The 21987-nt window shown below is 35.5% G+C and overlaps 4 protein-coding genes across 4 annotated transcripts; 3 read left to right on the forward strand and 1 right to left on the reverse strand.

Annotated features, from left to right (window-relative positions):
- Nucleotides 1-262: 262 nt before the first annotated feature.
- On the forward strand, nucleotides 263-790 carry LOC141594593 (agamous-like MADS-box protein AGL61). The gene has a single exon (XM_074414602.1). The coding sequence runs from the start codon at nucleotides 263-265 to the stop codon at nucleotides 788-790; it is 528 nt and encodes a 175-aa protein (XP_074270703.1).
- A 5342-nt stretch (nucleotides 791-6132) lies between these two features.
- Nucleotides 6133-8324, forward strand: LOC141596229 (uncharacterized protein ycf23-like). Its single transcript, XM_074416328.1, has 9 exons — nucleotides 6133-6420; nucleotides 6507-6572; nucleotides 6742-6816; nucleotides 6911-6973; nucleotides 7073-7132; nucleotides 7211-7300; nucleotides 7414-7521; nucleotides 7613-7735; nucleotides 7996-8324. The coding sequence occupies exons 1-9, from the start codon at nucleotides 6211-6213 to the stop codon at nucleotides 8125-8127; spliced, it is 927 nt and encodes a 308-aa protein (XP_074272429.1). The 5' UTR covers nucleotides 6133-6210; the 3' UTR covers nucleotides 8128-8324.
- Nucleotides 8325-8474: 150 nt separating this feature from the next.
- LOC141596230 (high mobility group B protein 14) lies at nucleotides 8475-12166 on the reverse strand. Its single transcript, XM_074416329.1, has 6 exons — nucleotides 12014-12166; nucleotides 11732-11908; nucleotides 9391-9448; nucleotides 9232-9276; nucleotides 8828-8908; nucleotides 8475-8745 (listed from the first exon to the last, which is right to left on the reverse strand). The coding sequence occupies exons 1-6, from the start codon at nucleotides 12073-12075 to the stop codon at nucleotides 8689-8691; spliced, it is 480 nt and encodes a 159-aa protein (XP_074272430.1). The 5' UTR covers nucleotides 12076-12166; the 3' UTR covers nucleotides 8475-8688.
- Nucleotides 12167-15658: 3492 nt separating this feature from the next.
- On the forward strand, nucleotides 15659-21986 carry LOC141596224 (3-oxoacyl-[acyl-carrier-protein] synthase I, chloroplastic-like). The gene is made up of 7 exons (XM_074416324.1): nucleotides 15659-16260; nucleotides 17606-18037; nucleotides 20239-20412; nucleotides 20519-20632; nucleotides 20745-20846; nucleotides 21338-21404; nucleotides 21510-21986. The coding sequence occupies exons 1-7, from the start codon at nucleotides 15808-15810 to the stop codon at nucleotides 21575-21577; spliced, it is 1410 nt and encodes a 469-aa protein (XP_074272425.1). The 5' UTR covers nucleotides 15659-15807; the 3' UTR covers nucleotides 21578-21986.
- Nucleotide 21987: the final 1 nt, after the last annotated feature.

The raw sequence follows: 21987 nt of genomic DNA on the forward strand, positions 1-21987 counted from the left end.
ATTTAGAATCTGTTTTTACAATTAGTTTATCCTGAAAGTGATCGACTCATCATCAAACATGGCCTTGACTATTTGCCTTGCAAAACAAAGCCTTAATTAAATGCTCTTAATTGGTAGTGGTACTAAAAATGGAAGGAAACAAAGTAAAAGAAATCAAGGCCATAACTGCATGACTACTAAACTTCATTTTAATGGCCTATAAATATTGATGAGTTTATACAAAACTAAAGTATCTCCTAAACTTCTCCAATTAATCTTAGAAATGCCTCGCAATTCAAACATAGGGCGTCGTAGATCGACCTTGACAAGGATCGAAATTAAAGATGATCGATTAATTACTTTCTCAAAACGTCGCTCAGGTATTTACAAAAAAGCGTCTGAACTAATTGCACTTTGTGATGCCGAAATTGGAATATTGATATTCTCAGAATCTAACAAACCGTACACGTACGGTGCACCAGATTTTGAGACCGTTGCAAACTGTTATCTCGGTTATCACAATCCACCCTCGACCAACCCTACTATTGATAACATTGTTCAGGCTTTTAAAAAGGAAAAGTTACAAGAAATGTATGATGTTATTAATGACTTATCATCTCACTTGGATTTCTTAATAAAAGAAGAGGAACAAATCACAAAAATTGTTGCTCCAATTAAGGACCAATTTTGGTGGGAGGCACCTTTGGATAACATGAATCAACAAGAAATGGATCATCTTGTTGAGCTGATGGAGAAGCTTAATGTGAAAGCTAATGAAAAGGGTGAAGAAATTGCATCAATGAATCCTTGAATTCTGGAGAAAATGTTGTATCAATACTCGCTTTGATTTTATTCAAGTTGATGTTAACTATGAGATGCGCGCTTAAATCTTGAATAGATCTCAATATATGAATAAAAAGTTATGATTTATGAAATGCATGCATTACTTATAAAATCATTTTTTTTGTTAAAATTAGGACGATATGAACTCGAAATCTTACACAAGATACTTTTTCGTTAAATAGAAAGTTAAATGGTAAACATTAAACATGTTATGTTTGAAAAAAATAAGGAGAAATGACTAAGAAATGGAGATGAATGTTGTCTTAAATGCTAATTTGACAACTTTACAAAAATCACTTTCATAAATAATAGATCACTGGATCTATTTTGACATTGATCTAAACTCTATCATCAAAACCTAGTATAGTGCAACAAAGGGGTTCATGTTATAACTTTCATTGATATAGACTATGTTTTACAAAGCTAACCAAAAAGTTTAAATGACTGAATCCTAAAAAGGTAGATGAAATAACAAAGTTGATAAGAAAATTCGTTAATTTTAAAGTATTTGGTCCACGCCATTGATATAGACTATGTTTTACAATAGCAATAGTGATTCTTAGAACCCAAAGTAAAAAGTTCTTCTATTACAAGTAAAGATTGTTCTTAATTTTAAGAATTGAGTTCCAAAATAAGAACTTGGTTGTTCATACATGGAATTTGAGAACCAATATGCATATTTTAAAAAATGTGGAAGACCAATTACTTATTACTCACTCCCTCCATTCTATAATGATGTACCCATTTGTAAATGGCTCAACAACCAAGGAGAAAAGGATTAAATCATGTGGGTCAATTTTTAGGAAATAAAACAAGGATTAAGTGGAGAATTTTATTTTGGGACCATTCTTGGGTGGATGGAATTTATCTATCTGACTTCAACATCGCTCCAATTCCTGACGAGTCCCTTGGGGCAACCGTAAGCGATATGTGGTGCGACTCCAACTGGTGGAAATTGGACTTATTCGCTGATTTATTGCCGCAGTCCATCCACCAAAAAATCGCCTCTATCTCTCTCACAGCAGACCCGGATTTAGAGGATGTATTGTACTGGCAGGGGACATCAACAGGTAAGTTTTCCCTTAAATCTGCATTGGGTTACTTGCACAATAACATTATCACACAAGTTCAACAACGCATCCGTATGTTTCTATGGCTAGCTGCACATGATCGTCTGATGGTTAATGTTAACCGGATGAAAAGAAATATGGGTGATAACCCTCTATGCCCACGTTGTAATGAAGAGGATGAGACTACTGAGCACCTTCTTCGATCTTGTTACGTCTCAAGGAATGTCTGGCAAATTGTTGGAATTAATTCGAACAATGCCCTTTTCTACAACACTCCCTTCAATGAATGGTTAACGAAATGTGCGAGCAACGATGTCGATGCCTCTATCTCGGGTTGGCCTATTCACTTTGCCGTAACTTGTTGGTGGTTATGGAGATGGCACAATAACTTGGTATTTGGCCGAGATAATGAGAATCCGTCACAACCAGGAGAGTTCTTATTCCAGCAATTCGAAAATACCAAGCGAGCTTTTGATAATTTTGATTTTCTCGTCCCTCCTCATAGACCCTCATATGAGGAAGTTTTTATCCGGTGGAATCCTCCACCGCATGGTTGGATATTGCTAAATACAGACGGAGCATCAAAGGGTAATCCGGGGCAGGTAGGATGTGGCGGAATTTTCTGTGATGAGACGGGTAATTTTGTGTCAGCCTATTACTTTTCGTGCGGAATTTGCACCTCAATGAAGGCGGAATTGCTAGCGTTACTTGCCGGGTTGGAAATGGCCAAGAGGATGCAGCTCTCGAAACTCCTCATCAACATGGACAATGTTACATGTGTGGGACTCGTTAACGAAAATCAATTGGTAAGTAACAATTTGAAGTTTATAGTCAAGCGATGCAAGGATTTAATCAATGACGCCAGCTGGAACACGAAATTGGAGCATGTGTATCGAGAAGGCAATAAGGCAGCTGATATGTTAGCAAACAAAGGAATTAATTCAAACACAATCCCGACTCATCTAGATACTCTTTTAGTAGAATTACGACCCATCCTCCGGGAATATATTTTTGGGGTAGCTATTCCCCGTGTAATAGCTAGAACTTAATTTTATTATGGGGCTTAGCCCTTCTCTAGCACCAAAAAATAATAATGATGTACCCATTTGTAAATGGCTCAACAACCAAGGAGAAAAGGATTAAATCATGTGGGTCAATTTTTAGGAAATAAAACAAGGATTAAGTAAGTGGAGTTAAGTGATTAATTTTTCCACCAAATTTCTTAAGAAACTTAAAACACCATCGACATCTCCCACCACCTTACGCCATTATCAACCGCCACCATCGACATTGGAACTTTATACAACAAATGTCATCTATTGTGGGGAAAAGTTCTTAAACATTGGAACTAATAAAATATGATATGGCATAAGAAGAACTTAATATAAAGTTCTTCTATTGCTATTGCTCTTAGCTGAAAAATTAACCGATATTAGGTAAATCACATAGAAGGACGTGTTTATTATTGTTATTATTATGTTAAGCTACCTTTTTTTTTTTTAAATCTACTTAGATATCCTTTTTATTTCAATTACCTTAAATTTATTAGATGAAATAATGAAGAAACAACAGTTAGTTTAGATTTTGGTCAAATGAAATATTTTGTTTAAATAATTTAGGGGATTGATGAATTTTTGATATATTGAAGACTTTTAAGCATATTAACTAACGAATGTGTTGTTGGAGTGTAGATAGCATATTAAAACTGAGATTGAGGTTTAATCTACTGTTGTTTTATAATATGTTGCATCTCTCAGCATGTGAATTTCTAGTAGATTAGGAAAATATATAGATTGACATTTTACCCCTAAGAACATATCTTATCAATAATGGTTTATGTCCTTATATTAGTCAAAAGAATAGCAATTTGTTAATGAGAAACCATGTCGTTAACGAACTCTCTAATTATACATTTTAGTCAAACCCGTTAATAAAATATGATAACTATAATCTGCTTTCACACCTACTTTTGTCAATTTTAACCCATTGTTTACCAAACGAGGTAACTAATCCTACTTATGCGAAGAGTAATCCACTAATTAAAAATATGGTGGTCAAACTTTCTTATAAAATCTGTCGCGGTTATACAATTTACTTATGCTAAGAATAATCCACTAATACCCATCTACAATAGGTGGGTAGCAATATAACATTACGAGATCTGGCTTATATTTCAAAAAAAAAAAAAAAAAATAATCCACTAATTATCAAACATGGCCTTTAATGATTTGCCTTGCAATACAAAGCCTTAATAAATGCTCTTAATTGGGCAATGATACTAAAATGGAAGGATATAAAGTGGAAGAAATAAGGACTTAACTTCTTGACTACTAAACTTCATTTTAATGGCCTATAAATATTGATGACTTTAATTATACAAAACTAAAGTATCTCCTACAATACTTCTTCAATTACTTGTAAAAATGCCTCGCAATTTAAACATAGGGCGTCGTAGATCAACCTTGACAAGAATCGAAAACAAAGATGAGCGATTAATTACTTTCTCAAAACGCCACTCGAGTATTTACAAAAAAGCGTCCGAACTAATTTCACTTTGTGATGCTGAAATTGGTATATTGTTATTCTCATAATCTAATAAACCGTATACATTCGGTGCACCAGATTTTGTCACCGTTGTAAACCGTTGTCTCGGTTTTTACAATCTACCTCCCACCAACCCTACTATTGATAACATTATTCATGCTTTTAAAAAAGAAAAATTACAAGAAATGAATGATGTTATTAATGACTTATCATCTTGCTTGGAATTCCTAAGGAAAGAAGAGGAACAAATCAAAAAAATTGTTGCTCCAATTAAGGACCAATTTTGGTGGGAGGCACCTTTGGAAAACATGAATCAACAAGAAATGGATCATCTTGTTGAGTTGATGGAGAAGCTTAATGTGAAAGCTAATGAAAAAGGTGAAGAAATTGCATTGATGAATCCTTGAATTACTAGAGAAAATGTTGTGTTTGTACTCACTTTGATTTTTATTCAAGTCGATGTTATATCATGAGATACGCACTTAAATCCTGAATTGATCTCGTTATATTATGAATAAAAAGTTGATAACTCATGATTTTACACAAGATATTTTTTCGTTAAATAGAAAGTTAAATTGTCACAAACATTAAACATGAAATATCTGAAAAAAGATGGAGATATGACTAAAAGAAATGGAGATCAAATGTTGTCTTAAACGCTAATGTATAACTTTGTAAAAATCACTTTCATTAATAATAAATCACTGCACCTATTGACATTGATTCAAACTCTATTAGAGGAAACACAAAAATTTATAGCACACAAGAAAAGTAAAAAACATATATTGGATAATATGGTAAATTTCCATGATCAAAACATGCAGTAATTCAACAAGGAGTTTATGTGGTAACTTTCATTTCACTTGTTGCATCATTTCATCTTTATTATTCTCACTTAACTTTGGTGGTCAAACATTAATCTAACAAATGGTTCCTCAAGTCGAGTTTGGGTCAGGTTCTTTCAGATGTGCATTCACGTCAACTAAGTCATTTTCGTGTGGAGCGTTTTAGGTCAGGTCAATCGGATCAGTTTATCAATTCAAGTCACAATTACAAAGTCATATATGAGTGTGGTCGCTCAAGCCGGGTCAACTTTGTCATATCTAGTTAAACTATGTCAGCTTTCAACTCTATTTTCATAGAAAATATAATACTTCACAAAAAAAAAAGTACTCTATTGTTTGATATAACAAATATAATACAGGAGCTATATCATATATTGCATATGTTTTCATATTTTAAGAATATTTATTTGTTACAAATAGTACACATTGACCGTTAAAGACATATAGAATAAAATACTAATAAATCCGGGATAAAACAACATTATACAAGAACACGAATATCAAACTAACAATGAAGGCCAAATAAGTTCATATAAACCTTTTCTCCATTCCATTTATATTGTTGTTTTCAATAATTTCGATGGTGAATTTTACCATATACAAATGAAGATACAATACACAATTTGTCACTTAATTTAACCAAACAAACATGTTCAATTTCAAAACCATAAATATGAAATATTTATGAGAAAATATCTATCAAATTTACTCTGCCTTTTTTTTTTTTTTTTTTTACCACAAGTAAAATAAATGGATAATGGTGGGTACCTTAATAATAAGGGTTACGTGTGAGAGGGTGGCGCCGACTGTTTTTCCAAATAAAATTTAGTATAAACTATAAATGCCAAGCTCTACCATATGAAAACAAACAACCAAAAGCTATCTCTTATCTCTTGCTCATTCCTCAAAAACCAAAGAAAATATCAACTATGTCACTCCATATAGCAACAATGTCATCTCCATCTCAAGAACTCCTACTAAAACCAACCTTCAACCCTCTTTACGCCGCGTCAAAACCGCTACTAACTCATACTACCAAGAACCATGTTTCGCTTAGTCGTACTACAACAACAAGGGCAATTCTCTCTTCTACTAAAGAAGTTGTCATGAAAGAGTTCCGTCATCATAGAGCCCTCAAGGTAGCTAAATTATTGCATTGTTTGTGTCGTGTTTCGCTGACTCGTAGAACAACATCAAGTATTGTGTGTGATGAATGTTATTGCAGATCATTTCTGGTTTACATAATTTTGATAAAGAGAATGTTGCTTCAGTTGTCACTGCAGCAGACAAGGTTAGCCTCCATTCTAATTACTCTTTCCGTCTCAGTCATTTGTTAAGTATTTGCTATATTTCACCGAGAAAAAAAAAAAAAACTGTTTCCGACATTGGATAAGGCTGCGTAGCTCCGGTGGGGTAACGTTGTTTATTAATGTCTGTGTATTGAAAAAATGTATGCACAGGGAGGAGCAACACATGTAGATATAGCCTGTGACCCGGAACTGGTGAAACTGGTTGTCAGTTTAACTTCCTTACCGGTACACAATCACTGCATTCATTTCCTTTCTTTTTTTCGCACCAAGCTGTTGCAGTTCAGGTGAATAACCGGCAGTTTGCTGTACAATGTTGCAGATTTGTGTTTCCTCTGTCGACCCCTCAGCATTTTTAGCAGCTGTTGAAGCCGGAGCGACAATGGTAACTTCTGAATGCTAATTATTCTTTGGTTTGGAGTTGCTCGACGTAGTTCCTGCACTGTTTAATTTCAGGTCTGATAATAAGTGATAATATATGCAGGTGGAAATTGGGAACTATGATTCTTTTTACGATTCAGGACGGCTTTTCTCTCCTGATGAGGTATTAACCACATGGTTTTCTAGGGTCTGAAAATTTTGGACAACTTTTTTCGGATTTTAATCAGTCATAAGCATGCAGATTCTTCTGTTAACAAAGGAAACTAGGCGGTTCCTCCCAAATGTGACTCTGTCAGTCACTGTGCCGCACACCCTAAGCCTTCCCGAGCAGGTTGTTAATACACTGCTCTTTTCTTATTCACCAGAAACATACATTACGAGAAAATAAAAGCTTTTTTTTCTTCCTGTACTGTATTTCATTATTTTACTGAGGATTGTCTACAGGCCAAGTTGGCGGAGTTACTACAGGAAGAAGGCGCGGATATTATCCAAACAGAAGGGGGGAAATGCTCTAACCCTTCCAAGGCTGGAGTTCTTGGTTTATTGGAGAAGGTAGGGAGTGATTAATTTTTGAATTTAAGTAGGGGAAGTTCATTAGTAGATGCAAATGACTAAAGATAGTACATTTGTACTGCATTTTCAGGCAACGCCCACATTAGCAGCGGCATATACAATTTCTCGAGCAGTCAAGATCCCAGTTATGTGTGCATCGGGTTTAAGTGCCGTTACAGTTCCTCTAGCAATCACAGCAGGAGCTGCCGGTGTGGTAAGTTGACCTTCTAGCTTTTTATCTCACTCGTCTCAGAATTGTTTGCAAGACCTATGACAGTCTGCAAGAACGTTGAGATAACTTATCACAGAATAAGGCACTAGAGTACCTATGTGTTATAATGCTGAGAAACTGTTTCCAGGTATTCCGCAATGGAAATCGCGTTATCAGAGTACACTGATGCATGGGTTAGCATAGCATTATAAAAAAAAAAAACCTTGTTTGATTAATCAAGTTGTCTTTTTTTCTCGAAACAGGGTGTTGGATCTGCAGTAAACAAGCTGAACGACGTGGTGGCGATGATAGCCCAGGTACGAAGCCTTGCTGATGCTTTGGCATCACAGAAGGAAACTAATGTGGATCAAGAGAAGACTGTCAAGTGGCTGTGATCTGCAGGACTGGCTACATTTGCACTGTTTGTAGACAATAAATAGCTGGATTGCTTAGTATTTAGTCTGTAGCAGATATATTCTTATGGAAGAGAAGTTTGTAGTTGATTGAAGAGAACAGTAGAGAGTTATGATGCCCTTAAGAGTCGATGAGGCTACCGATGTTTATCTATATTGAAATGTGACTTATAAAGCAAGCATGGACCCGACCCCTCTCGTCGAACATAAAATCGGCCATTAGCGTGGCGGTGTTAGGTGGCATCGCCGGCATTTTTTTAGGTTTATATTGAGTCTTGAACAAATTCTACATGTATCGAGATCATCACAACATACAAACAAGTCGTAGGTGAGCGTTCCATAAGATCATTCTGGACAAATTTCAAATTTCATAAAATCTCTGCAGATAAATGTTTTACAAGCCTAAAAAACATGCACAAACTACTTTAAAGTCAAATGTACACTTATCTCTTACTAACTGATTAATCTTGGCTTTGAGACGGTTCATCCGAAGTGGATACAATTTTGGCCATCTGATACTGATCCTTTTCCTTTCGTGATGGTCTACTCGTCCCCAGACTCAGAACCTGATTGTTCAGATTCCGGATCCTCGCCACTCTCCTATAATAAATGATGACACTCATATAACTTGGGTGACGATATATACAGCAGAAGGTATTAGGGATTATTAACAGAAGTGTACCTTTCTCTTGGTGTATTCTGCAAGGGCAGTCTCAAACTCTGCCCTTTTTTCGGTTGCTATATCATAGTACTTCACTTTTTCCTAATGAAAAAACACATACCGAGGGTGTAAGAGGCATTATTTTGGCAATTAGACTATCTCATATAAATATATAGTGTGACACCAACCCTCAACGAGAAAAATTAAAAGATAAGTATGCCTTAATATGGGTTAGTCACTTCAGTCTCATAGTAAGCCTATTATGAGACCGTCTCATATGAGGATTTGTATTACATTTGTCATTCCTTTCATCTATCGCATGATCAGAAGATAAGAATGCCGGATGAACAGAAGGCATGATATGTATCTCTGCAAATACTACGATTTTGGCTTCAAAGGTAGAAAACCTCTAGAATCTGGATTACCTCATATGTCATTGTCCTCCACTTCTCTCCACAAGCCTTTCCAATCTGTAAATGAAAGCAACTCACACCTCATGGCGATGCATACAATATGATCAACAAAAATAAAGTGTCTGCAGCACACGACTGAAAAAAAAAATGCATAAAAGAGAGGAACCGTACATCACGCATGGATTTGACTTCAGGATGTTCTTCCTGATATATTTTACGGAAATCTTCCCTTCAAATTCACCATGAATAAAAGTTAGCACGGTATTTCCACACTTAACCTAGTGATTTTTTACTAAAGAACTCTTTTTGAAGGCACCAACGTAGATTTTTGCACATGTTTAATTAATCTTGAGACATTGTTCTGAAATATACTAATAGCCACTGAATTATACCTAGTTCTGCACAGCAGTGTACCACATTTCCACCAAATACAGGCATAGTAAGTTATACACCATCCGTCCCGGTCAATTGTTTATCTATTCCATTTTCGGGTGTCTCTATCAATTGTTTGTCTTTCTATTTTAGGAATGCCTATGATGGGAAATTGATCCTCCACACTCAATTTGTTCCACTTGTCACGTAATAATTGTCCCTCTCCTTTTTCCTTGGTATTTGTGCCAAAACCAAAGGCAAACAAATGACTGGGACGGAGGGAGTATGACAAATCTTGTGTGAATAATGGGCCATCAGAGTTAAGAAGTGCCACCAATGGCTGGTTTGGAACACAAATCTCTTTTTCTTCAAACATATATAAACGTAACATGTAACGATAAAAGGAGCATGAGTATATGATACACATTAAAGACCAAGGAGGCCACACACTGACACAACAAATAGTTACAGCCTTACAGGATGCTCAGCACCATTCTATAAAAGGCGCCTTAGTCATAAACAATATTTCAAAGCTCTTCAGACTGACATTAACCGCGTGAGCAAATAAGGAAAAGATATATGCAAGCAACCCACTACTTCCAAACACGCAGATTGAGACCACTAAATTCACCACAGCATACCATAAACCTCGTAAATATTGATATGCTATGAGTGACAAAGACTGAGGAGAAAAAAAAAAGGCTCTTCACTTTAAAATTCTGAGTCAATTACTCAGCCGAGAGTCGTATTGATTGCCTATATACTAAAATAAGCATATGTAATCAAACTCCATTATCAACTAATGGTATAATTGTGAGTTTTTGAGATAATAAGAATCGTCACAAAAACTCAAATATGACCATTGTAGATGTACAACGGACTCACCTAAATCCTAAACCACATCCCCTACATTTTTTTTCTAATCAATCAGTCGGGCATATTTCCCCAAAGCACAAAAATTTTCCTTCCTGATACCAAAATAATACTCCCTCCGTCCCAAACATTTGTTTACCTTTTCTATCCTTTCTGAGGTAAACAAATGATCAGGACGGAGAATGTACTAAACTTTCCAAATAACGAAACTCATGCCTCCTGATACTCCTTGACTTCACATTTAACAACCACATCCCTTACATTCTTTCTTCCTAATTCCTAATCAATCAAGCGCGACATTTCCCTAAAGCACAAATTCTTCCTTCTTGTTATCTAAACAATACTCCCTCCCTCCCAATCACTTACTTCTTTTTATTCTTTATGACGGGTATTTCAATCAAAAGGTAAACAAATGATTGTGATGGAGAAAGTACTAAACTTTCCAATATAACAAAACTCATGTCTTTTAATACTCCTGAACTCATACATTTAACAACCACATCCCTTACATTGTTTATTCCTAATCAATCAGGCATGATATATCCCTAAAGCACAAATTCTTCCTTCCTGATACCTAAACAATACTCCCTCCGTCCCAATCACTTACCTTCTTTTATTCTTTTTTGTGACGGCAGTTTCAATCAAAAGGTAAACAAATGATTGGGACGAAGAAAGTACTAAACTTTCCAATGTAATGCCTCTTGATACTCCTGAACTCATACACATAACAATCACACCCCTTACATTGTTTCTTCCTAATCAATCAGGTGGGATTTTTACCTAAGCGCAAATTCTTCCTCCTTCATACCTAAACAATACTTCCTCCGTCCTAATCATTCTTTGTGACAGGTATTTCAATCAAAGGTAAACAAATGATTGGGACGAAGAAAGTACTAAACTTTTCAATGTAACAAAACTCATGCCTCTTAATACTCTTGAACTCACACATTTAACAACCACATCCCTTACATTCTTTTTTTCTAAATCCTAACCAATCAGGCGCGATATCTCCCTTAACACAATTCTTCCTTCCTGATACCTAAACAACACTCCCTCCATCCCAATCACTAGCTTTCCTTTTTCTTTTTAATTCTTTGTGGCGGGTATTTCAATCAAAGGTAAACAAATGATTGTGACGGAGAAAGTACTAAACTTCTCAATGTAACAAAACTCATACATATACAACCATAACAACCCTTAGTTCCAAAATGATTCGGAGTCGGCGTAAACGAAACATTAACAATAAATAAAATGGACAGGAAATTACATGAAAAAGAAGAAAGCAGTAGGAGGCTTCTTAGGTTTATTAGCATCAACAAACTTGCCCTTTTTCTTCAAAGATGCAGACTTTGCTCGTTTCACTGAAATGGGTTTTGGTTCTTCACCAAAGTATTCATCAACCTTGTAATTTTTGGGTGTTTTTACCCTCAAAACCATTTTTTTACTGTAAAAATTAATGAAACAACAACAATTATTGTTTCTAGTATAATTATAAGTAGACTGTAAGAATTTAAATGCACAGAAGCTGAAGAATTAAGGAAATTAATACTTGTTTGGTGTTGAAGAAGATGAAGTTGCTGATTTGCTTGAGGTTGAACTTCTCTTCACCATGTTTAACTCCTACTGTTGCTCCGGTGCTCTCAAAAACGAGTGGTGTTGTGTAACTAACGGGAAGTGGACTGAGACGTAGTGCTTTCGTGTAGCGAATGCGGATTTGGGCCGAACACGGTCCAAGACTCCAAATGACCCGAGTCTGCATAATTTTGTGGGATCGTGAATAGACGCTATTAAGTTGAAGACTAGTGTAGCTCTCGTGCTATAGTACGGTTTTTTTAGATGGAAATGTAAGAAAAATTAACAATTAAACTATTGGTATTTTTCTATTTCCAATTATAAAACATATATTTATTGTGTAGAAAATCAGAATATCATTAAAATGAATTAGGGGAGTACTTAATTAGAGAAATATACTATGTACTGTAAGTAGTAGTTAGCGATGTAGGCGGAAAAAGCTTGAGATTTGTTATTTTTTTCTTAGTAAAAATGTCAAGTGGTTCTCTAAAATAATAGTTATTGCATTATTGAAAAATTTAACAACTTTTAATTTATAATTTAATACTAACTTTATTTAATTTTAATGAAAAAATAATAATTATGAATTTAATAAAAAGATTAGAGTTATAATAATTAAAACATATTTATTGAAAAGATAATTCTATGATACTTATTTCCTAATTTAGATAGATGCTTTTGGGAAGGAAAACTAAGAGAATTTTTATTCTCTTAGTAGTAGGGGATTAGTTAATCCCGACTTCTTTGGAATTGGGCATGTTTATTCTCGCTTTAGGAAAACTGTTTTTACTTTTAGAAATGAGTTTTTTAATAAGCTATTTCTTAATAAAATTGTTGCCTCTGTTGGTGTTTGATCTAACATTTTACAAAAAAACGACTTTTCAACAAGACTTTTTACATAAGCGGATGAAAAATGAAATTTTTTGTTGAAAAGTATATCAAATGGGTCTCGATTTATAGAGAATGAACAAATATGAATTAATAAGTATTAATTTTTTTTAACATGTTTACAACATATAATTTGTCATTTATGCATTAAAAATCTTTACAATAAAAATAAAAGTTAGAAGCACCAATTTGGTGTTTCTACTTCTGGCTCTCAAATTTGAATTTTAGGCTTAAAAGAAGTTGTTTTAACTTCTTCAAAATTGATTGTTTGGCATAACTTGTGCTTATTCAGTGAAAAAGCACTTCTAAAAGTCGGGCCAAACAGTACCTAAATTTGTTGAACTGAACTGGACATAATAATGATATGAGTTGAAACAAATTGAAATTGAGATTAATAGAATGAACTTGAATTAGAATAAACTTAACTACGTGGAGTCCATTTGGTTAAGAATTTAAAATTATTTTGAAAGAGCCGATGAGGTTCAATTATGAATGGTAATTGGGGACGAAACTGAATCAACACAAAAGAAGAAAAAAAAAAAATATCCAATTTAAATCCAGTTTTGAAAACTCATACTTAATCTACTATTTAAAACTCATATCCAAACTCAATATTGAAATGCTCGTACCGTCTCCGGCCATTCATTATGAAATACTCGTACCGTTTTCAGATTTGGTTCTGGATTATGTTATTAATCATGTATAAATTTGGATTACATAAAAAATATATATTGGATCGAGTGTAAATTGTAGTATATTTTTTTTTATCAATCCGATTTGAATTTGAATTATTGATTCACTAAATTTGCTATATGTTTGAAATCAAGTCATAACTACTAACATTAAGACTTTACCAGTCAACTTAAGTGACATCTACACTAAGAGGTCGTTTGATTCGCTGCTTAGGAATGGATTGGATTCATAAACCATAGAAGTATAGGATTCTAACTCCATACCTTTCAAAACTTGTTTGGTTCATTAGAAAAATAGACATCTTGGAGTTTGAATCCATGGGGAGGTGGTGCAGTAGATTATATATTTGATGTACGACCATCAATTGTATAGTTTATGAGCATTATAATAAAGTTTTTGAGTTTTATTTTAAAAATTATGAGTTTTACCATAAAGTTTATGAGTTTATTTACTTAAATATTAAGCGAAAAAAATTATAATAAAACTCAAAAACATTGTATATAAGCTTAGTTAAATTTTAGTTTTGACGGAAAAAAAAAATTAAAAATCTAACTTATTAAGTTTAATAAACTCAGAAAAAATACAAATATGCTCAAAAACAAATAAAGTTTGAGGTAATAAGTTCAGAAAAAAAATACACAAATGCTCAAAAACAAATAAAATTTGAGGTAGTACATCCGATGTATGTTCATTTTTCATGGAACTGGTGAGTCTGAGATTCCAAAGAGTTGGAATGAAGTTAGAATTCATTGGGTATCTAACTCTATTCCCAAATGCTTTAACCAAACATTGAAATTGATCAAATCCATTCTAATCTATTCCAATGATGCCAACCAAATACCCCACTTAAATATATTGGACTTGGATCATGCAAAACCTTGTCCAATCCTATCTAGTTGACACTCCATCCATTGAGCTCAAGAGTAGGGATGTCAATATCATTTGCACTCGATTAAAATTCGATCTACCTCATCCTAAGAGACGAACGAAAAACCGACTTAAATGGGTAATATATGGATGATGGATGAAGAAATCTCACTCGTTATCCATCCACCATCTGATTTTATTAATTTTTATTTTTAAGAAAAAATATATACTTAATACATTGTTAAGATATAAAAATATAATCCATTGTCATCCTTACTCAAGACGGGAACGACCATAAACAACTTCACTACTATACTTTGGATATTAGCAAACCTTACAAATTGACCCGCCCCCAAAAACTTAACCTGAACCCAAACCCCAAACTAAGGACCCAATCAACATGATTCGATTCAAATGAGCCAGGCCCTGTTTGGTAATCAGCAGATTGATATTAGCAGAAGCAGATTGGTCAAACAGATTATAAATGACAGATTGGATTAACAGGTTTGACTACTATATTTCAATTAGTAGATTTAGTAGAAGTGTTTGGTAATTAGCAGATTTTGGTTAAAAGATTGTTGTATCTATGTGTAGATTGTTGAAGGATTCATATTTCACAATTTACTAATGTGAATATGCTGGGTAGAGTAGCATATGAAAAACAGTAGATTGAGCTCTAATCTACTCTTTCAATATGCCATTTATCAAACACTCAAAATAGTAGATTAGTGAGTCAAACATGCTAAAAGTCTTGAATATGTTGAAAATTTTCCAATCCGACGTTTACCAAACACCCCATCAATCTCTAAATAACTTGATAATAGTTAATTAAAAAATGACCTGAATCTGAATACACCTTATCCGACTCACAAATTCTTGTTTCAGACGTACACTTCTCCTCTTATTTTCAAACGGGTATATGTGACCATTTTATAGTTAAATGTAACCATAATAGTATAGACAATGTTACAGCTTATGGTAACTGGGTTTTCAATAGTGATCACCTTTAACTGTAAAATGGTTATAAAATCCCGTCTTATTATTTCAGACCAAAAAAAACCCGTCTGAAGCAAGACGCGCTATATTCCGGCCCGTGTTAACTCACTTTATTATTATGGAAAAATCAAAAGTGTCTTAAATTCAGAAGTATGCTAGACTTTAATTTTCCCAAAAATTCAAACCCAAAAACCAACCAAAATACAGCTCAACAACACATGCCAACTCTCATTTATTCACTCCCTTAACCCAACCCCCACTCCCTCCCTTCATTTCCTCGTCCAAATCGTCACACACACACACTCCCTCCTCGTTATCTCCGCAACAATGCAAGCCCTCCTCTCCCCCTCCCCTTCCCCTTCCCCTTCCCCAACCCTCCACCTCCGACCCACCAACCCGACCCGAATACCCTCCACCCGTACCCATGCCCGCCAATTCACCATCCGAGCCTCCGCATCCACCACCGCTGCTCCGAAGCGAGAAACCGACCCGAAGAAACGGGTGGTAATAACGGGAATGGGATTGGTATCGGTATTCGGAAATGATCATAATGTATTTTATGATAAATTACTTGATGGGGTTTCCGGTATTACCCCTATTGATAGATTTGATGCGTCTAAGTTTCCCACTCGATTCGCGGGGCAAATTCGGGATTTTACTGCTGAAGGTTATATTGATGGGAAGAATGATAGACGGCTTGATGATTGTTTACGGTATTGTCTTGTTGCTGGTAAAAAAGCTCTTGAGGATGCTAATCTTGGTGGCGACAATCTTAACAAGGTTTAATTTTGCTTAATTATTATGTTTGTTTATATTTGTTTTTATGATTACGATGGAATCGAGCAAAATGGCTTGCTAAACTAGTTCGGTTTTTTTTTTATCGGATAGTAGAGTGATTCCATGTTGTGTAAATTTATCGAGAGACCGGCTCATATTCAAATTTTACTACAGAGTGACGATTAGGAAAGAAAACTATCAAACTCACGATAAGCTTATTATGAGACCGTCTTGTATAAGAATTAAGCCAATGTTCTTTTGGACTTAATTTTAGTTCTTATAAGTTTCGTTCAGGTCAGACGATTCAGTTCACTTACGATCAGTCCAATATAATTTTGTATTGCATATAAGTTCAGTTCAGATCCATTCAATTCAGTTCAGCCAGTTTGAGTCCAAAAGAATAGAGCTTAGTGTTCAATGTTGTCTTGTAGTAATGTGATGCATTAAAGCATTAGAAACTAACAAAAAAAGAAAAAGAAAATAAGAAAATTATTTTGTATTGCATATAAGTTCAGTTCAGATCCATTGAATTCAGTTCAGCCAAGAGCTTAGTGTTCAATGTTGTCTTGTAGTAATGTGATGCATTAAAGCATTAGAAACTAACAAAAAAGAAAAAGAAAATAAGAAAATTATGGAGTACTCTTTTCGTCCTAATCAGTTGTTTACCTTTGATTAAAAAACCATTCATGAAGAATATAAATGGTGGAAGGAGGATTAATCTACTCCTTCCGTTCCCGTCAATTGTTGTCCTTTGATTTTGACACAAACACCGAGGAAAGAGAAAGGAGCCAATTATTAAATGACAAGTGGAATAAATTGAGTGTGAATGATCAAATTGCTCATCAAATTCATTCTTAAAATAGAAAGGACCACAAATGATTGAGACACCCCAATATGGAAAAGGACAACAAATGACCGGAACAGGGACAGAGGGAGTATTATATAGGAGATCTTACAATAAGTATCATGAGAGAGGTACCCTGAAATTTGAAGAGACTGAAATGTTGGGGCAATGTCGGGCTGTTGCTGTTACTCTAGGTTTTTTTTGTTTTTTTTTTTAAAAAAAAACAATGTTGGATTGTTACGAATTAATCCGTATGGTATAAGTGAGGATCCCATTGCCAAGGCTTTTTAACCAGTAAACTAGTGATTACTGCTTTGTTTGCTTCTCTTTGGGCTTATCAAAGCGTTGTAGGAACTAAAACGCTATTTTTAGCAAGCTCTTTTGCTTGTAAATTGATCATATGTGTTAAGTTTACAGTCTGAGCTGTTTTCTTCATTTATATAATAGGCCTGCATTGTACGATTTTAATCATTTTTTAATTTGATGATTTCTATTTACTTGCAGATTGACAAAATACGAGCGGGTGTGCTTGTAGGAACTGGAATGGGTGGGCTAACTGTGTTCTCTGACGGTGTTCAAGCTCTAATTGAGAAAGGACATAGGAGAATTACTCCCTTTTTCATTCCATATGCCATTACCAACATGGCTTCTGCTTTACTTGCCATAGATCTAGGTTTAATGGGTCCAAACTACTCAATCTCAACTGCCTGCGCCACCTCAAATTATTGCTTTTATGCTGCTGCCAACCACATTCGTCGTGGAGAGGCAGATGTGATGGTTGCTGGTGGAACAGAAGCCGCAATTCTCCCAATTGGGTTGGGAGGTTTTGTTGCCTGCAGAGCGTTATCACAGAGAAATGATGATCCACAGACAGCTTCAAGGCCATGGGACAGGGATAGAGATGGCTTTGTGATGGGAGAAGGATGCGGTGTGCTGGTATGATTCAGTCTTTTTTCCTCCTCGTACCTAAAATTTCTAAAATGTTTTAGCCATGTAGTCACTATCCTGGAACTTTCAGGACTCAGTAGCCGTGTGATATTTCCAACTTTTGCATTTAAATGAAAGCCAAGTGCTGTTCAGGTCTAGACTTTTCAGCTCTAAAATGTTCGACCATTATATATCTTAACACTCATGGTATAAACCCCACATTATGCCCACTATGTGATAGTTTTGAAGGCTATCTCAGCCGCATTTTGAGGCGGTATACGGCAAATCACTGCTATATCTCAAGTATTGGATAAAACCCGGCAATTAATTCCTAAATCAAGGCTAAATCCGGCATTTAATACTCCCTCCGTTCCACCAAAATGTTTACCTTTTCCATTTTGGACCTCTCTAACTGATTGCGTATGTTCTAACTCAGGTAAGTTTTACCCATGTTAAAATAACCATTTTACCTCTTTATTTTGGAGGGCATTGGGAGTTTGGAACTGATATGAATCTGCCCACTAAGTTCAGTTAACTAGCCTAAAGACTCAAACTAAGCAATTTGGCCCATTACATCCCTCACATATTAAATCAATAAATCCCCATTAACCATGGCTGACATCCACCACTCACCCTTGCCAGTTGCCACTGTCTACTCAACCCAGAAACTGCCAAGTTTGTTGCTATTGCGGTCAATTTCAGGCCAAGCATCGCTTTCACCACCAAACTCTAGATCTTAATTTGTCACTGGCCTCCTTCCCCTTCCCCAACCAAATTGGTGTCTGCTTCTGGTGGTGGGTAAAGCAAGCCACCTGATTTCTAGGTAGAGGAGATGTGGCGGCTGTGTAAGGTGGTTTGTATGGTGCTGTTTTCATGCAAATGAGGGTTGGCATGGTCATTCCTTACCTCACTCTTTGGAACCCCTCCAGAGCTCCGTTTCACAAGCAAATTTAATTTCTTAGTGGAATGGAGTACCATGTTTATGCCCTCATTTCAGTAGTTACCAAAAGTACGAGCCGATCTAAGCTCGAGCTCGGCTTGAAATTTTTAGAAATCTTTAGCTCAAGCTCGGGCTCGTTGAGCCTAGAAAATTGAAGCTCGAGCTCAGTTCGGATAAAGCTCGAGCTCGGCTCGAGTTCGAATCGAGCTCGTTTTGTCATTATATTATTTTCTCTTTCTCACCTTTTGAATTTAACTAAATATAAATATTTTTAAAAAACAAATAAGATTATAAACAAGCCCAAACGAGCTTCCGAGCCGAGCCTTGCGGAGCTTGGGCTTGGCTCGTATTTAGCCAAGCTAGGCTCGAGCTCGGTTTGACCGAGAACGAGCCGAGCTTTGACCGAGCCAAATCCGAGCGCTCGATGAGCCGGCTCATATCATTTACAGCCCTAATCTCTTTAAGCTTGTACGAGTGATATATGTCGAAATTTGTGCATAAAAACAGCTCTCAGAACCTTCAGAATAAAATGTGGGGGGATAATTTGAATCGTTTGCAGAAATGATCTAACAGTGGCAGAAATATAGAGTAATTAGTCTCTTGGATATCCGATTATGCAACATTTATTAGTGCTATTATTACCATGCTATTTGGATTGCATTTGTATTTGATGGAGGTTTTGGACATTATGTGGTATACTGGACACACTATTAGATATGGTTTTTTGATTAATACTCTCCAAGCTCTTACTTGGAGTTGAGATGCTTCAGGGCTTTATTGCCCTAGTTTTTATCACCATTTCATTGCCTGCAATCTCATGACTATACAATAAGCATCTTACGTTGGGTTCTTTCTTTCTGTATTTTGTCTCTAATATCAGTTCATCTTCCACTGTATCGATCCATCAAGGAATGTCGTTTGATTTTCTCTTATTTTTCATATAAAATATTTTTCAAAATCACATTATTTTTACCATTCTTATAAAAGGGGGTGAGTTGTAGAATGAAATGTATGTCAATTTTGGTCTCTATTATAGCTGATAAATAAATCTTTTTCCCTCACGAATGATGGAAAAACACCACATTATACTTTCTGAGGCTATTCTATGTCAAGTTCGTATAACCCTGTTAATGCATGTGTTCTAGTTTCTGTCCTAACTCCTTGCAGAGTTGCAGTATGGGTTAATAATAGTATAGCTTTTTCACTTGTTGGGAACACTATTTTTGCATTAGTTTATCATGTGATTATTAATCATACATTATTTGTTTAGGTAATGGAAAGTTTGGAGCATGCCATGAAAAGAGGTGCGCCCATAATTGCGGAGTACTTGGGAGGTGCAGTCAATTGTGATGCTTACCACATGACTGATCCAAGAGCTGATGGACTCGGAGTATCTACATGCATTGAGAGGAGCTTAGAAGATGCTGGTGTGTCACCAGAAGAGGCAAGTACACTTTGCGACGTTTCTTCCAACCTCTGTATTTTTTTTCTCTGCTTTAAATTTTCTAAACTAGTTCTTATAAACATTGTGTTTATCGACACTTTTTTAGGTTAACTACATAAATGCTCACGCCACCTCGACAATTGTTGGTGACTTGGCGGAGGTGAATGCTATCAAGAAAGTCTTCAAAGACACATCTGAGATCAAAATTAATGCAACCAAGGTAAGTTAATCATCCCTCACTCCTTGTGCTTGTTATTAAAGTCGAATCATTTAGTGATGGATATATTTCCTCGTATCATACTGAAACTTATTACGTTTTATATGCTTTGCAGTCTATGATAGGACATTGCCTTGGTGCTGCTGGAGGAATGGAAGCAATCGCCACAGTGAAAGCCTGTACAACAGGGTGGTTGCATCCATCAATAAATCAATTTGTAAGTTTCATATTTCTTGTCATATATTAAATTTGGACGACACCACCAGCATTGTGACCAAGATAGAAAGCTATATGGTACCACTACCGACATCAGGCCGTAACGATTTATTCCTAGATTAAATCTCAAATCCAGATTAATACATTGTCTTATTATCTACAATTGAGGCCTTAACCATGTGTTACTGAATTCGGATGATGATTGGCCAGAGAGTATGATTTTATAAACCTTACATGATTTCCATCTGGAAAAGTATTTTAAGCGTGATTTATAGATCTTAGCTAAATATCAATTTCATCAGGCGACATTTTTAAAAACTGTTAATATGAAGTCTTAACCTAGCGGTTACCATCCCTTAGATTTATTGTAGGGTACCGCTTGATTATCTTGGTACCATCATTGTGCGATGAAATTACATTTAGTTTGTTCGCCTTGAAAATTCCATGGCATATGGAGTTTACTGTTTTTTTTTTTTTTTCCTGCCGTTGTAGAACCCAGAGCCATCAGTTGAGTTCAATACAGTTCCCAATACTAAGCAGCAGCATGAAGTGAATGTTGGTAAGACCATCTAATTCCTTGCAATGTCGTCTATATCGTTGTAAACGTCTTATTTATCGTTGTTAAAGTCAGATTACTAATAATATGTTATAATTCTGGTTCCAGCTATTTCAAATTCATTCGGATTTGGTGGTCACAATTCAGTTGTGGTTTTCTCAGCATTCAAGCCGTGATCACACCAATTTATCCGAGGTGCATTTTCCGCAAGGACCACCTTATAATGTACCTTATGTAGTGTATTCTTTACCAATCGTCTTTGTTGGCAAAACGAGGCAGAAGCAACAGAATAATAGTGAGTTAAATTGTGTAGCATAGAGAAGTAGAAGCCTCCCTCTTCGGCGTTTTGTTTCTTGTGATTTTGTCCAAGGCACACTCTCTTCGAAGTCTTATTTCATGTGGTTTAGTCGAGGCCCGCCTCCCTCGGTTTGTTCGTTCGTAGCTATGTGGGTTCATCCTGTGCTACATGATGGCATTAGATTATGCAACCTGCGGATTACAATTTGTTTGTATGATTACATTTCTTATTTATTCTGTAGAATTGGTAATTTATACAAGTGCAATCAAATTCATTTGTCTCATTTGA

Source organism: Silene latifolia, chromosome 8 (genome assembly GCF_048544455.1).
Source record: "Silene latifolia isolate original U9 population chromosome 8, ASM4854445v1, whole genome shotgun sequence".
NCBI classification, from domain to species: Eukaryota; Viridiplantae; Streptophyta; class Magnoliopsida; order Caryophyllales; family Caryophyllaceae; genus Silene; species Silene latifolia.

What these genes read in the sequence shown, in the direction of transcription:
- LOC141596224 (XM_074416324.1), top strand. Translation starts at nt 15,808, where the DNA reads ATGCAAGCCCTCCTCTCCCCCTCCCCTTCCCCTTCCCCTTCCCCAACC. An exon ending in GAGAAGGATGCGGTGTGCTG is followed by an intron (nt 18,038 to 20,238) that starts GTATGATTCAGT and finishes TTATTTGTTTAG; the next exon opens with GTAATGGAAAGTTTGGAGCA. An exon ending in ATCCATCAATAAATCAATTT is followed by an intron (nt 20,847 to 21,337) that starts GTAAGTTTCATA and finishes CTGCCGTTGTAG; the next exon opens with AACCCAGAGCCATCAGTTGA.
- LOC141594593 (XM_074414602.1), top strand. Translation starts at nt 263, where the DNA reads ATGCCTCGCAATTCAAACATAGGGCGTCGTAGATCGACCTTGACAAGG.
- LOC141596229 (XM_074416328.1), top strand. Translation starts at nt 6,211, where the DNA reads ATGTCACTCCATATAGCAACAATGTCATCTCCATCTCAAGAACTCCTA. An exon ending in GTCATCATAGAGCCCTCAAG is followed by an intron (nt 6,421 to 6,506) that starts GTAGCTAAATTA and finishes ATGTTATTGCAG; the next exon opens with ATCATTTCTGGTTTACATAA. An exon ending in TTCTTGGTTTATTGGAGAAG is followed by an intron (nt 7,522 to 7,612) that starts GTAGGGAGTGAT and finishes CTGCATTTTCAG; the next exon opens with GCAACGCCCACATTAGCAGC.
- LOC141596230 (XM_074416329.1), bottom strand. Translation starts at nt 12,075, where the DNA reads ATGGTGAAGAGAAGTTCAACCTCAAGCAAATCAGCAACTTCATCTTCT. An exon ending in ACTGCTTTCTTCTTTTTCAT is followed by an intron (nt 9,449 to 11,731) that starts GTAATTTCCTGT and finishes GTGAATTTGAAG; the next exon opens with GGAAGATTTCCGTAAAATAT. An exon ending in CAGAATACACCAAGAGAAAG is followed by an intron (nt 8,746 to 8,827) that starts GTACACTTCTGT and finishes CATTTATTATAG; the next exon opens with GAGAGTGGCGAGGATCCGGA.